General features: G+C 41.1%; 1 protein-coding gene across 1 annotated transcript in view; it reads left to right on the plus strand.

The window, feature by feature from the left end:
• Positions 1 to 1,560: 1,560 nt before the first annotated feature.
• SUSD4 (sushi domain containing 4) overlaps positions 1,561 to 14,228 on the plus strand; it is a 66,063-nt gene continuing 53,395 nt past the window's right edge. Inside the window, exon 1 of the mRNA XM_088052348.1 lies at positions 1,561 to 1,612. Within this exon, the coding sequence (XP_087908474.1) occupies positions 1,561 to 1,612 (52 nt within the window). The remainder of the gene's footprint in view (positions 1,613 to 14,228) is intronic.

Raw genomic sequence — 14,228 nt, forward strand, 5'->3', positions numbered from 1 at the left:
TCTACCATTTCACCCCAAATCAATACTACTTATAACTCTTTTTTTCTTGTCAATAACCCTACAGAGAATAACTTTGTTTATTACACTTTGACTTTCGCAAAAGTGAATCTAGCGAAAAAATTTGCTGTAGAAGTGAACTCAAGTGAGCAAACCTTTCATCTATCAATATCCTTCATTCATCCCTGATGTATTTAAAACCCTGCTGATACTGAGGATAAAGTGTATCTCTCATACTTCAGCCTGTGGCTTTCATCTGTTCATTTTTGTTTACAGAATCACAGAATCTTTTAGGTTGGAGAAGACCTTTAAGATCATTGAGCCCAAGCCAAGCCCACCACCAAACCATGGCCCCAAGTGCCACTTTTAAATACCCCAGGGATGGCTGACTCAACCACCTCCCTGGGCAGCCTGTTACAGTGCTCAACCACCCTTCTGGTGAAGAAATTTTTTCTAAGATCCAATCTAAATCTCCTCTGGTGCAACTTGAGGCCATTTCCTTCTGTCCTGTTGCTCATTACCTGGGAGAAGAGGCCGTCCCCCACCAGGCTACACCCTCCTTTCAGGTGGTTGTAGAGTGATCAGGTCCCTCCTCAGCTTCATTTTCTCCAGGCTGAGCCTCCCCAGCTCCCTCAGCTGCTCCTCATCGGGAGGGACAAAAAAAGAGACCAAGAAGTTCAATTGTCTTCTGTTTTTGAGGTTTGTTATGTGGTCCTGTACCCAGATGTGACTTGGGCATGTGCCTGCTTTGTTGTCGTGCGTCAGCTGGGTGATCTCTGTTCCTCTGCAGGGCCCAGTGGGGAGTCTAAGGGCTGCAGCACACATCACCACAGGCTTGGACAGGGCCATGACCTTGTCTTGCCTCCTGGCCTCGAGCAGGGTCAACATTCTAGCTGTCTTTCATGGTCTGTTTCATCTCTTCCATGTTCCACTGCAAAAATGCACACTCCAGTTCCTCCAAAGCCTGGATTGGTGCAGTTTCTCTGAACTTTTCCTGAGTTTTTTGTCATACTTTCTGGATTGCTGATCATTCAGACCATGAGCTTGCTCTCATGGAACCACTTCCCTGTGGAATGCGCCTCGCTGGCACTGAACAGAGCTGAGGAATATCCTGTGCCATGGAGCTCTGCTCCTGCTCAGATATCCCAGGTTTCTTTGTTGTTATTGCAGGATGATGCTGGGTTATATTCAGCTTCTGGTTTCCTGTAGCTCCCAGGGCAAAAATTGCTTTTTTTTTTGGCACTGTAATCAATATATGGTGTTTCCCTGGTTGCATGTTCCGCAGGCAACATCCCTGCACATCAGTAGTGCGTTTAAGCTGGGAAGTACATCATGCGTGATGGCAAAGAAATCTGGTGTTTTGTGAAACCTTCAAATGTACTGAATTTTAGTGATTACTTGAAGAATAGCAGTGAGCTTCTTTCTCTAGACCAAGGCTGAATTGTTACCGTTCTGTGATTGTATTGCATTTGATTGAAATTTTGGTTAAGCCGTGGTTATGGTAACTAACAATTGATTTTGGATGTAGTGGCCATCAAAAGCACATCCCTCAGGTTTCTGAGGATGGTGGACTGGTTCCCCTGGTACCAGTTTTTGATGTGTGCTGATGATGCAGGTCTGTGATAGGGCTGACTTTTTGGCAACCTGCAGTTGTTCCTGTCATGAAAAGCCAGCCAGAGATTTCCCATAACTGCCTTACATGTGATTTTGGGATTATAAAGAAGGTTTTCTGAAAACTCTGAATATTTTCTGATGCCCTCTTACTAAGTCTGTGGTTAATGTATTTTACTGTCTCCCTCTCGGTGCGTCTGCTTTTCTTATCAAGCAAAATAGACATTTCAGCCTTGAATTCCCTGCACATTTGATGAAATCATCAGTTATTTAGCAGGATTGTTTTTAACCTCCAGCTTATTGGAGAAGCTCTGTGTTTTGGAAGGAAAAGATTTCTCAGTCCCAGCTGTACCTCATGCAACCTCTGTTCTCAGCAGTTAAGTACCATTCCAGTGCTGCTCTGATTGCAAGTGGCAAGGCCTGTGACATCAGAGGATGGCAGTTCATCATTTGTCTTAGTGGCACATCCATCTGCCTACAGCCTTGAGAGAGGTGGGCATATTTGATAGATTAATGTTAAATCAGTTTCTTAGCACTCTGCAAGGAGGAGCTTTATCACTGATGTGCCGTGTCATTTGGAGACTGAGGTTAACTTTTGCTTCTCTGCTTTGCTCCCTTACTCCCAGGATTGCAATAGAGAATCTTTGATCTCTATATTAGGGATGATTACAACTTTAGGAGAATTAATTAATTATGCTTTGCTTGATTTTCTCATCTGTAAAGTAGATAAGCAATGTATTTTGTGGGCGTGCTATGAGGGATTTTGAGAACCTCCCAAAGAAAATGTTGCTGGAATGAGAAATAGGAATTTTAGCAAAGTATAAACTGAGCTTTGTCAAAGTAGAAGGTTCTTACTATTCATGATTTTTGTTGTTGGTATTTGTGGAGTTTAATAATTAAACATTCTTACCAGAATTAGGAAAATGCTATCTTTTTTAACTTTTATAGATTCTTATGGATTTTTTTCTACAGCATTGATCACGTGCTCAACTTTTTCTTTCAAATATTGTCAAACTCTGATTGCAACTCATTTATTTTTATAACAAAATGCACATTATTAGAAGTAGGAAACCTTGTACTTGTGCTGTGCATTTCCATGAGGTTTTTGGGCAGGAAAAGGACAAAAAAGTGTGGCCTGAATTCATATTTGCTGTGTGCCAGTGCAAATGTGAATGAAGGCTGGGCTACACTTACTGGTGAACATTGCTCAGTCAGAAAATGAGTTTGAGGGATAAAGTGGTGTAGTGTGTACAATTTGATTCACTAAGTGGAAAAATTTGCTTTGCTAACATATTAAGGGACTGAAGGAACAAGGATCCTACCAAATTCAGCAATTTAACTGTGAAACTGGCATCTCCTCACTTGGTTTTACGTTTCCTCAGCTGCTTCCTTCAAGGTGGCACAAGCAGAGCATTATGAAAGCAATTGTGGGCTGTACATCTATTAATTCTCACAGTGGCGTGGTTTGTAACGGCAGTTTTTTGTGTCCACCTTCTATCTGACTGTTAACCCATTGCTTCTGTCGACACCAAGTTTGGCCTCCTGCTTTGCAGAGGGGGCTCCCAATGGCTTTTCCTGAACAGCTGGGCTGCTGATGGATTTATCCGAGTCGGGATGTTTTTTTCTCCTTGTACTGTAAACAGTGAAAGAGGTCGGTAGTGCCATCTGTTCTCACTGAGGTCCTGTGGGGCAAATGTGTTTCCACATTTGTGACCCTTGAATCTTTTAAATTGAGTAGTGTCCATCCTGGGTTCCTCTTCTGTTCCAGAATTTATCAGGAACATTTCTATATTAATTGATTTTGTCAGTATGACCAACTTCAGAAAGGAGAATAGGGGCTTTTCTGCCAGCACCCTGACTTACTTTTGATAAACATACCTCATTAAACCCATAATTTGACAAATATTCTTGATTGTGGTAGCTTAATAGTAACAACAGTAATAAAAATGTGACCTTTTTTTTTAATATAGCTCTTCTCATCCATGGAGTTCAAAGTACATTATGAAGGAGTGTAAGTTTTATTTTGCTCCTTTGTAGATGGAGAAATGACTGTAGAGAGATTAAATGTCCTGAAGACACTTTTTACGTAAGAAACAGATGTTGCCATATACAGGGAAGAGATCCTTTGGATCTTCATCCGGCACTTTCTTCTGTAAATAGAATTTAGGGAAATTCCTAATCCACATTTTTATAATATGGTCTCTATAATAGGATTTTTTGGCTGTGACTGTCTTCTGATTTAGATGAGCAGCTGATTTCCTATTCACTTAAATTGCTACTTAAGCAAATCACAGAGAGTTTTTCCAGTGTGGTTTATTTGCCTGACTCCTTTATGTCTGAGATAGCACATGGCATTTTTCCAGACACCAAAACATTTTCAGAATAACAACAAAAAGAAGTGTTATGAGTTAGGGCAGAGCCCTGAAGAATGGTATTATGCAGGTTTCTCATGGTGTAAAGCCCATATTAACAGGAAGGGTATTTCTGCCTTGCTCAGTCATGTGGTTCATGATCACAGTTTACACGAAAGGGCAACATTAGGGAAGTACTGCATGTGCTTTAAATTAATTCTAACATACTTGAACAGTTAGAGAGGGGAAGATCATTACATGACAGGGAGCTCCATGCAGGTTGTGGCATGAGTGCCATTGCTTTATACTGCCCATCCCACTTTGGAAATCGGTGGATGTGTAATGTGCTCCCGTAAAAATACGGGTTCAGTTTACAAATGTTTGCTCATGAAAACATAAGATGTAATGCAGAGGACACAGAAGGATGAAACAGGTCTGGTCCCTTGACCCTTTCTGCACACGGTGAGGCACAGCTAAGGGTGCAACAGAGTTTCTGTGTAAAGCCAAATTCTGCAACTAGAGAAATTTACATAATCTGGAAAAAATAAATCTGGAAACCGAAATGAGGAAACAGCTTACAATAGCCTGAGGAAGAAAACAGGTTATGTTACTAAGGGTTAGATTATGTAGAAGTTGGGTTATCAAGGGTATCATGAGATAACATCCTAAAAATACACTCTCTTGTACACTGCTAAAGAAAAAAATGGGATATGGCATGCACATGAATCAGAGGAATCATTATATCACTGGACTTCCATTCTGGAGACTGAGAGAACACGCTAAGAAGAAGAGGTTGTCTTTGAAAATGCAAAGCCTTCAGATCTTTTCTGGTACTGCAGAAAGGCAGCAGAACTCATAGCTGTTTTTCAGGAGGCTGGAGAACACCATACAGATTCAAGAGAAAAGCTGCTGTACATGCTGGGAGGGAGGAGAAGATGCTCAGAAAAAGAGGCCTGTAGACTTGGGGTCCTGTTCTCACTTCTGTCATTAGCACCAGCGAGTGTGTACAGTAAAAAACTATGGAACAGCAATTTCATTGCCCTCTTTCAAGGCATGGGACAACACACTTGAGAGCAGAGTCACAGAAATAGGACTGGAGCTCAGAAGTGCCTGTAGTTTGTCCTCCTGCCCAGAACACAGGCGTCAAGCATTTACCTCAGGCCTGTTACCATTTGAGATTTTAGGTTGGAAGCTGTACTGTTTATCCAAATGCTTCATTCTCTAACCTTTATAAAATGTTTTTGGCAAGTCTAACTCAAATTATCATTGTTGTAACATAGCTGAATCTGAGGACTTCCATGTCTAGGAAGAGAATCTGGTATTCCCAAGTGTTACTTCTATTCCCAAGTGCTACTTCCTCCACCGTGCTGCTTGTCAGTGCAAATCCATCAGTTCTGTGTCTTGGGCCATCCTGACTGCTGCTGTCACTTTCCTGGGTCAGGCTGGAAGAATGCAGACTGTCTGCCTCAGCAAAGAGTCTTTCAAAAGAGTCTTAATCATTAAATAAATGGATTAATTAATAGCTTGGGAGCTGAAGTTTAGCTGTAGTTACCCGATGCTCATGTGCTGCTGCCATCACAGAAGGAGCTGTTGTGATTCTCGATGGTGGAACTTCCATTTTTCTGGTTTAGAGAAGGTCACAGCTAAGTTTGTGCCTAACACAAGATCAGATATTTTACCAGCAGCTATCAAAAAGGTCAGCTTTACCTTGCTTGTTCTGAAGGGCTTGCAAGGATTTTCCAAAGTTACAATTGGAAAGCATCAGGAATAAATCTCAGAGCCCTCCCATAAAAGATGCTTATTTACTCAGTCTGTTCTCCTTGGGGATATTAGACCAACTCTTTGTACTTGATCATGATGTAAACAGTATGGTTATTGCCACAGTAAATTGCACCCAAGTGAATTTGTATTTTACTTCTGCAGACTGAGTGAAGTTGTATATACTGAACAGCCCTGTGGTGATAGATTAGATCCACACAAAAGCCAGTCAATAGCTTAAAACTTCCATGTGTTTGCAAATAAACAATTTTAACTGGAATTTTGATATGCAGCTGCTTAACAGCTGTCAGCCCCAGTGCCTGAGTTCCCATTTCCAGTGAAATGGTTGCTAATTGTGGGTATCCAGAAAGACTGTGTCATTCAGGAATGGCAGGGGGAGAGGTGGGGAGTATTGCAGAGTGCATGAGGAAGAGTTGCTTGGTTAGGCTAAAATGGAAGCTGGATTTAGAGCAGCACTAAGAGCTGGGTTAGCAAGAGGAGATCTGTGGTAGTGTCAGGACTGAAGTCAACAGCACTACTTGCTGTAAGAACTTTTAGCTGTAAGAACTTCATGGAATACAGTGGGGTTTTTTTTTATGTATTTCTAGCAGTCTGTGGAAGCCTACCATGCTATTGCTTGTGTTTGTGTAAGAATGATTTGTATTCTGAAAGCAATGGGTACTTATGAGACAGAGAGGCATTTTTCTGTATCTCTCCACTTAGTTGACATTTTTAGGGATATTTTGTACACATCATCTTACTCAGAGAAAACACAAATGATCCACTTAGAACTGAAAATAAATAATAAATAATTTGGTCTCCTGTAAATTGGACTTATAAAATAGCTTGATTGCAATTACCAGCTTTGCAGTAATCTTGAAGGAATTAAGATGAAATGGTGTTATCATAAGCAATAGTAAAAATGAAAATACACAGCCATTTGTCTTGATCTTGTGAAAGTGCAGAACATTCTTCTCTCTTCCGAAGGGGGACCATGGTCCCCCAAAAAGTAGAGTCACAACCATTCTGTGGCAGCACCAAGCAACCACAATCCTGGGTCCTGCTCTATCCCTCCTTGGGTTCAGAGATAATCATCCTGGGCAGTTCTTTCCATCGCTGACTCATAACATCACATGCTCTTTTCTCTGCACTTCTCCAAGGCCTGAGGTTCTTTTGTGGGGCCAGGGAAGAAGTATGGAGGATACAGTCTCTTTTCCTTTCTGATAATAATAATTCCAGGTTAATACCATCTGGAGTTACGCGGGTGAGCTGGCAGGTGTGACATGGTTGTGACAGCACAGTACCCACATTTTAAAACTCCCCCTCACTCTACACGGTGGGATTCATGTCCCAACAAGTGAGGCTGTTGTTTCAGGCTTTGTCCCCTTCTCTTTTGACACTCAGAAATGTTTGCCCAGATGGAGGAATCCACCTTTCAAGTCTAGCAGAGTCCTTCCCTGCTGGTAGCCTGTACATCGCCTGTCACTGCTGCCTTTATCCAGTGCACCTGTCTTAGAGAGGTGAAAGGTACAGCCTAGGACTGATTTTGTCAAGACTAGGCTGGTCTGTAGAGGCTAGGATATTTAAGTTCAAAGGGAAAATCCCAATGAAAATACTCACCAGATAAAATACATGAGCGATTGCACAATGTGTGCAGATGAAGCCCAACTCCATTATGGAAATTAGGTCATGATGGGACGTGCCTCTGCACAGTGGCTGTAAGAGATGCCAGTGGAAGAAATTGCAGGAAGGGGCATCTGGTTATAAAAGATGGGTACATATCTGTCTTTACATGCAGGCATGCACTAATGCACTTAGCATGCACCTCATTAATTTTATGGATAGGTGGATGGGTAGGGAGGAAGATAAATAGAGAGATGTATGCACATATGCTGAGTAAGAGTAAGAAACAACAACCAAAAAAACCAAACCAAAACCACAACCCAGGAATGAAAAGGCAAAAAATAGACTGCACTCATTGACACTTTCCAAGGTTCTTATGCTGGTTTTAGCATTTACAAGGTTGCTTTTTCCTCTGAAAAATGGATGAATGCTGCCTCTAACGCTTCTGTTTAGGCGCAAGAGCGATCCTGGATTTATGTGAGGGATGGAGAGCGGGATAGTGTTGGTATATTTAGATTCTATTTCATTTTTATTTCATATTCAGTAACGTTACAGAGACGGACTTCATTCCTCATTTCAAAGAGAAATCCACCAGATAGATTGCATTCACTGTGGGGAGAGGAATTTTGTCAAAACCAAGATGAAAGATGCCTTTCTGCAGTAGCCTTGATGTACTGGGAGGTGTGTTTCCTGAATGCTACTGGTAGGTGTATTTTTAAACTCTGGGTTCTGCATGTGGAAGAGTTTTCTTGGTTCTTCCAAAAGGCTGTCTGAGAAGCCTTGTACTTAGACCAGGTAGATCTGTGCTGCTCAGGAAGTCAGTATTTCAACTAGGCCAAGGTTACAGGACTGAAAAAAAGAGTATTTTGGACTTTTTTTTTTTAGAATGCCAACGTTATAAGAATGTTAATATATGTAAGGGGCCACTCATTTAAAGTAGCTCAGAATTATGTCGACTACAGGTTTTGCTGCAGTCCTTTAGTATCACAGGTAAATGATTCATGACTTTTGCCATCCTGGCATGTTTAAAGCTGTGATTTAAAAATTCAGACTTTCAGGGAAAACAGTTATAAATCTGATGTGGTTTTTTATATATTTTATAAATCTGATCTGATAATTATTTTTTTCCAAAGGAACAATTTAGCAGCTCACAGCTGCAGCTCTGTAGTCATCTTAGCATTTGCTTTTTATGATCCCTTTTTGCCATACTTAATCTCAGTTTAATTCTTTGGTTGTTTTACTGGAGAGGGAATAGTCCTTTGGTAGTGCATATATACCTATAGTGTTAGAAAAAATATTTTCCATATGCTGATGTTTTCTGTCCTTGCAGTCAAGTGATTCTGTTATCGTAAAATCTCCTCTGAAGTGCAAACCCAAGGCAGTGCAGGGAGCTGCAGCAGGGTGTCAGGAGCCAATGGGACTGGCAGCTTACTGTGAATGTTAACACGAGACTGCTGTTTGTTAGCTTGGAAATCCATTTGCTAGTTTTTCCCTGATCTGAACGTGTTTGGAAATAGGATGATGTAGGCATTTTCCTATTCATCAGCTTTCCATTTCTCCTGTGAATTTCCTGTCTTGCTCCGGGGCAGTCATTCAGGCTGTGGGGACTCTGGTCACCAGTGGCACAGCCAAGTTTCCTACAAGAGCAAATCTGGATCCTCTGTATTACCTTTTATACTTGACCTTGGGAATGGAGGAGGCAGGGGTGAGAGAAGTTTGTATGAGATGAAGAGATTTGACCTCATGAAACAGTTCTAAAACGATGCCCCCCTCAATTTACATGCAGGGAAGAGGAAAATCTGCTTTTTCTACAACACAAGATGGTGCTGGTCCTTCTGGTTGGATGTACAGCCTCTCATTTCAGTGTCTGAAGACCACTCGTTCTTTCTTTCTCCCTCACATCCTTGTCAGTCCATGCTTATCTCTTCCTCTGACTTATTTTTAGAAGCACTTACCTGAAAATAAAATGAACAGGTGGACTAGTACCTTTTCTGGGAGATTCTGTGGGAAGCTACAAGGCAATTAAAAAATGTTTAATATGTCTCTTTTTGTAATTTGGCTCCCATTCAGCCTTCTCCAGATCATCTGGTCTCTCTGCTGTCTAGATCCACTAGCTTTTAAAAAATGTCTTCATGCACACTTTTTAACCATTCACCTTGACCAGAAATACAAAAAAGAGTCAGAAAAACAAGACAGGACTGTGCTAGATGGGGTAAAAGGTAGTCAAGGGATGTATTATTCAGAGCTTTTTGCAGAGCTTCCTTTTTCTTCCTAGTGGTAATGGTAGTTTCACTCTTGATTCTCTTACTGAACTTGACTGTATTCATTTGGATTGTTCTGGGCTTAGTGAGTTTTGAAAGCAAGGGCTGGTCAGTGTCCAGTCCTGAGTGTTCCTTACTATCAGTTCATATGATCCATGGTAGGAAGGGAATGATTTTGTACATCCAAGCTTAATAACCTGAATTTGTAAAGCTAAATAGCAAAACTGCTGCTTGCATGGCTCACTATTATTTTTAGCACTGAAGAGGAGACAGGGGAGCAAAGGTTCATCTTTCCATACCAAATGTGCCTTTTGTTGAACAATGTGGTATTGCTGAGAGGCTTAATGTTCATCTTTCTGTTTTTAACCAGGTTTCTGTGAGATGCCATGCATCTGTTCGGCTTCTGTTCATAATGAGCTCATTCCTTGAGAGAATGGCTCTCTGCTCTTCTGGTACTGTACAGGCTCTTGTACCTGACAGAGACTTTGCAACTTGAATTGTTGCTGGAAACAGCCAAAGTAGAAAATGTGACTGATTTAACTGAAACAGCAGTCTGTGGATTTGGTTTGTGCTGTTTAAAGTATAAATGTTTTCTCCATTTTCCTTCAGAGTGCTAATTATTTTATGTTTAAAGAATGATTTGTGGAGGTGAGACAGTTGGTAGTAGTGGTATAATAAAGGAAAAATCACATTTTCCTGTGGAATAACTGATCCAAATTCAGTTTGGAAAAGTGCACTGATTTCTGAAAGCTTTTGCTCCCAATCTCCTGGAGTGCTGCAAAGCCTACCAGGCTGCATGGCCTCTGCTCCTGCCAGGGTTACCTGGGGAATACTTGGTCAATAAAATCCTCTGTTGCACCCAAGCAGTTCCAGTTTCTAACATTGGATTTCTAAGCAAAAGAGAGTGGTGATACTGTCAGATATGAAGGAAAAAACATATTTGCACCTTAAAAAAGCAGTGAAGTGACTTGGGAGTTTAAGAACTGCTTTAGAATTAGCTTAAGCACTGAAATAAGCTTAGTCTTTCAGTGAAACAAAGGGCCTGAGCTACTGTGAAGGTACAGGGCAAACCAGAGAGGTGCTATTTGCTAAAGCTGTGGCTGAAGCAAAAACCTGCATTCAGATTACTGAATAGTGGGGTTTAGGTCCTAGTCTGTGGCTCATAACTTGATAAGGAGATTACTGGTTTTATGGTGACTTGAAGAAAAAGAAATTTTTTTCATCACTTTAAGAAACTGCACATACAGCCACTTTTTAATGGAAAAACCCCACCTTACCAGGATTTAAATCTAATTTGAATTCTCTCTTAAGAGGGACATAAGATGCTGAATGTCAACTGAGTGATGCTTGTATGTTCTCTGTAGTGAAGTCTTGGTCTGCTACATATGGAAGACTTATCTGAGCCAAAGAGGGAAGTAAGGACAGAGAATAAGGAGCACAGGGGAAGAATGTGCCTTGCATTATCAGGGGATTGCAAATTCAGATAAAGTAAGACACAGACATTTTGTCAAAGAAGTTGGGTATGTAAGTTTAAAGCTTGCTCTAGGCAGTTTAACTTAGCCAGCACTTCCGACAACTGATAACCTGAAGTGACAATGACCTTGGCAGACTTACAAGGGCAAGACTTGCACAGGGATAAATTATTTCTTGATCAGTTCCTCAAGTACATGAGATGCAGTCCAGCATTCCTTTGGTATTGATTATGGATGTTTGTTTGATCCCAGAACAAACATTCTGATTGCATACTGCAGAAGTAGAACAGTCTCTCTGTATGTTTGAGCTTTTCTCTATCCATTTTATTATATCCTGGGGCATGGTGATGCTACTGAGTTTGTGCTGTGCTGCTCTCCCCACTTGCCTTCTTGACTCATCTGTTTTTAAAGCTGTAATGCACAGAGTAGGAAGTAGAGGTTTTGTTCAGTAACTATGTGTACAATCAGGATTTTTGGCCAGATTGTCTTTTTTTCTGGCTTCATTGCCTTCATGCCCAGGAGATGTTTCATGACCTTGGTGTGTGGACACACAACTCCAATAGCACAAATAGTTTTCAAGTGGCTGCTTTGAGGCTGTCAGTGTTTAGAGACACAGTGGAGGCAACTTAGCCACAGCGTCACTATTTTTAATCCACCCTCTGTGTACTGAATCACCGTACCTCTTGCTAAATCCGTCAGGGTCTGTGGGTGGTAAATGCTGCTAGGATGTAATTCCTTTTTCTTGTGAGGAGCTACCCAGACTCAGGAAATAAAATGCCATAGTGGTAACAGAGCTCATCTGTACCCTCCCCATGCTCATTGTAGTGATTTCTGTGTAGCAGAATTGGGCAGTTCTGTAGTCATAGACCTTTCCTGGAAGGTCATCATTTGTGGCCCAATGGACAGAGCCTGTTGATTTCTTGGACTAACTGAATGCTGTCAATGCCAAAAGTCCCACAGATATTTTCAGCTTAATATATAAAAATGCCTGTCATAAAAAAAAACAAACAACAAAAACCAAAAAACCAAAAACCCAGCCCCCAAAAATGTTATGTGATACCTCTGGGAAAGTGACAGCTGAAGAGTCCCTTCTAGATCTTCTGTTGAGTGACTTGCTGGGTTCAGAGATGCTTTTGCACATGCTACTTTGCCCATCTGTTCTCCCTGCTTCCTCAGATCCCCTGAGCAGACAGAGGAGTACAACTCAGACGACTTTTCTCTCTGCTCTTCAGAGAGAAGAAATTGTGTCAACTGCAATAAACTATTTGGATGCAAAAACCCCTGAGCTGGCAGGTAAAAAAATCCCAGCTAGTATCCCTGATGTGTGTAAGGTGAGCTGCCCAAAGAATCCCAGTCCCCTTGGTTTAGCAGTAGTTGCTGAATTACAGACCTGACATTTTTGGACAGCTGTGGTTTTTTGTTTGCTTGCCCCTGTGTTAGATATTTATGTGAAGGATATAATAGTGAGGTGAGAAATGGTTTAATTTATACCATTTTCTTTACCAGCACGGCCTTTAAGTCAATAACATGTTGTAAGATTCAACCTCTTTCTGAGCAAAATCTCTGCTGACAGCACATGATTGATTTAATTTTGCAGATGGGACAGATTTCCGTGTTGTGTCTCAACCTGTCTTATGATTACTTGCACGCAGACCTAGCCACTGACAACCCAAAAATGTTAATGTGGGTGAATGCTCACACATATGCCTTACACATATGTGAACACCCACTCCTTTATGCGTTGCTGGAGGAAAAAATATACTTGTACACAAGAATCCTGTTCTTTATACATGGCGAATAGAGGATGCAAAGTTATGCAGCCAGAAATAGGAGCAGGGGGTTGAAATGTCAGCTTCTAAAAAAAATATAAAATTAATATTCAATGGTTGTATATTCAAGAGGGCTGAGCATGACAGGGATTTGTACTTGGTCATCAATACTTCTTCCTTCAGTGGGTCAGCACTTGTTAACTCCAAATCTAAAACTCCTTTCACCTGGAGGCCTTCTCTTACCACACTCTTGTGGGATACCTGTCTGTCCCACAGCCCTAGGCCACTTGACACTAATTCCCAGTAATTGCTGTCAGTGTTGAAGGAAAAGCTGGTACTGAGTCAGCAAAGAGAGGGAATTGTTCTGCTGTCCCTGGAAGTTTTACATTTAGCACCACATTTAGTTGTCCCACAAGGCTGCTGTGGCTTCCCCTGTGTATTTTCTGAGTGTTGTCTGGTTCAGTGAAGACCACAGGAGTTCTGCATCAGAAGTAAAATGTCACAATTAAGCAGAGAAATTCAGGTTCCAAATTTTAATGGAACTATTTCTTATTGTAGAATATTCTGAGTTGGAAGGGGCCCGCAAGGATCATGGAAGTCCAGCTCCTGGCTCTGCACAGATTGCCCCATGGATAATCCATTTAGGATCATACTTTTAGAGATACACTGAAAGCATTTGAAAATATAAAATTTAGCTCACTTTTCAATTTTCTTTAACTTAGTGCCAATTTAGAAATTGATATTTCTGTTCAATAGACTTAGGTTGTAGTAGACTAATGCCAACAGAACTTTTCTGCCCTACTTGATCCTGTAACTTATAAAACTGAGCAGGGGAGACCCTGGGTCTCTCTGAAGGCTAGATTGTGACTCCAGTTTATTTGCACAACTGATGGCTTGAATTTCTTTTAGGTTCCAGAGTTTGTCCTCTAAGCATTTATTTTCCCGTTTAATGAAAAATCTTTGCCTGGGGCTGAGCCCTGGCACATGAGGTGGCATTTCAAGATCTAATGTTATTAAGGTAAAAAAAAAAAAAACCAAACCACTGGAGACCACTGATTTAATTGAAGGACTTCATTTTCAGAGGTGATTTATCCCAAATTTCTATAAGTCCATGGAAGTTGTGATTTTTGTGTCATTTTTTTGAGACTGGATCCTGACCTGAGACACCTCAATCATATGGCACCATGAGTGAGGAAGGACTTCTGGCCACTGTACTGAAATCTCTTTAAAACATGACCATCTGCCTAGTGTTCTGCAAAGGCAGGAAATACTAATTAGAGAATATTCTGACATCTCTGGATTTGTGACACGGCTGAATCTGACCCAATATATTCACAAAATTGAAGTTGATGCATATTGAAAACTGCACAGCTCAGTAACACTTTC

The sequence above is a fragment of the Pseudopodoces humilis genome, chromosome 3, assembly GCF_049639895.1.
Source record: "Pseudopodoces humilis isolate 2021_Gansu_Grassland_sample_001 chromosome 3, ASM4963989v1, whole genome shotgun sequence".
In the NCBI taxonomy this organism is placed as follows: domain Eukaryota; kingdom Metazoa; phylum Chordata; class Aves; order Passeriformes; family Paridae; genus Pseudopodoces; species Pseudopodoces humilis.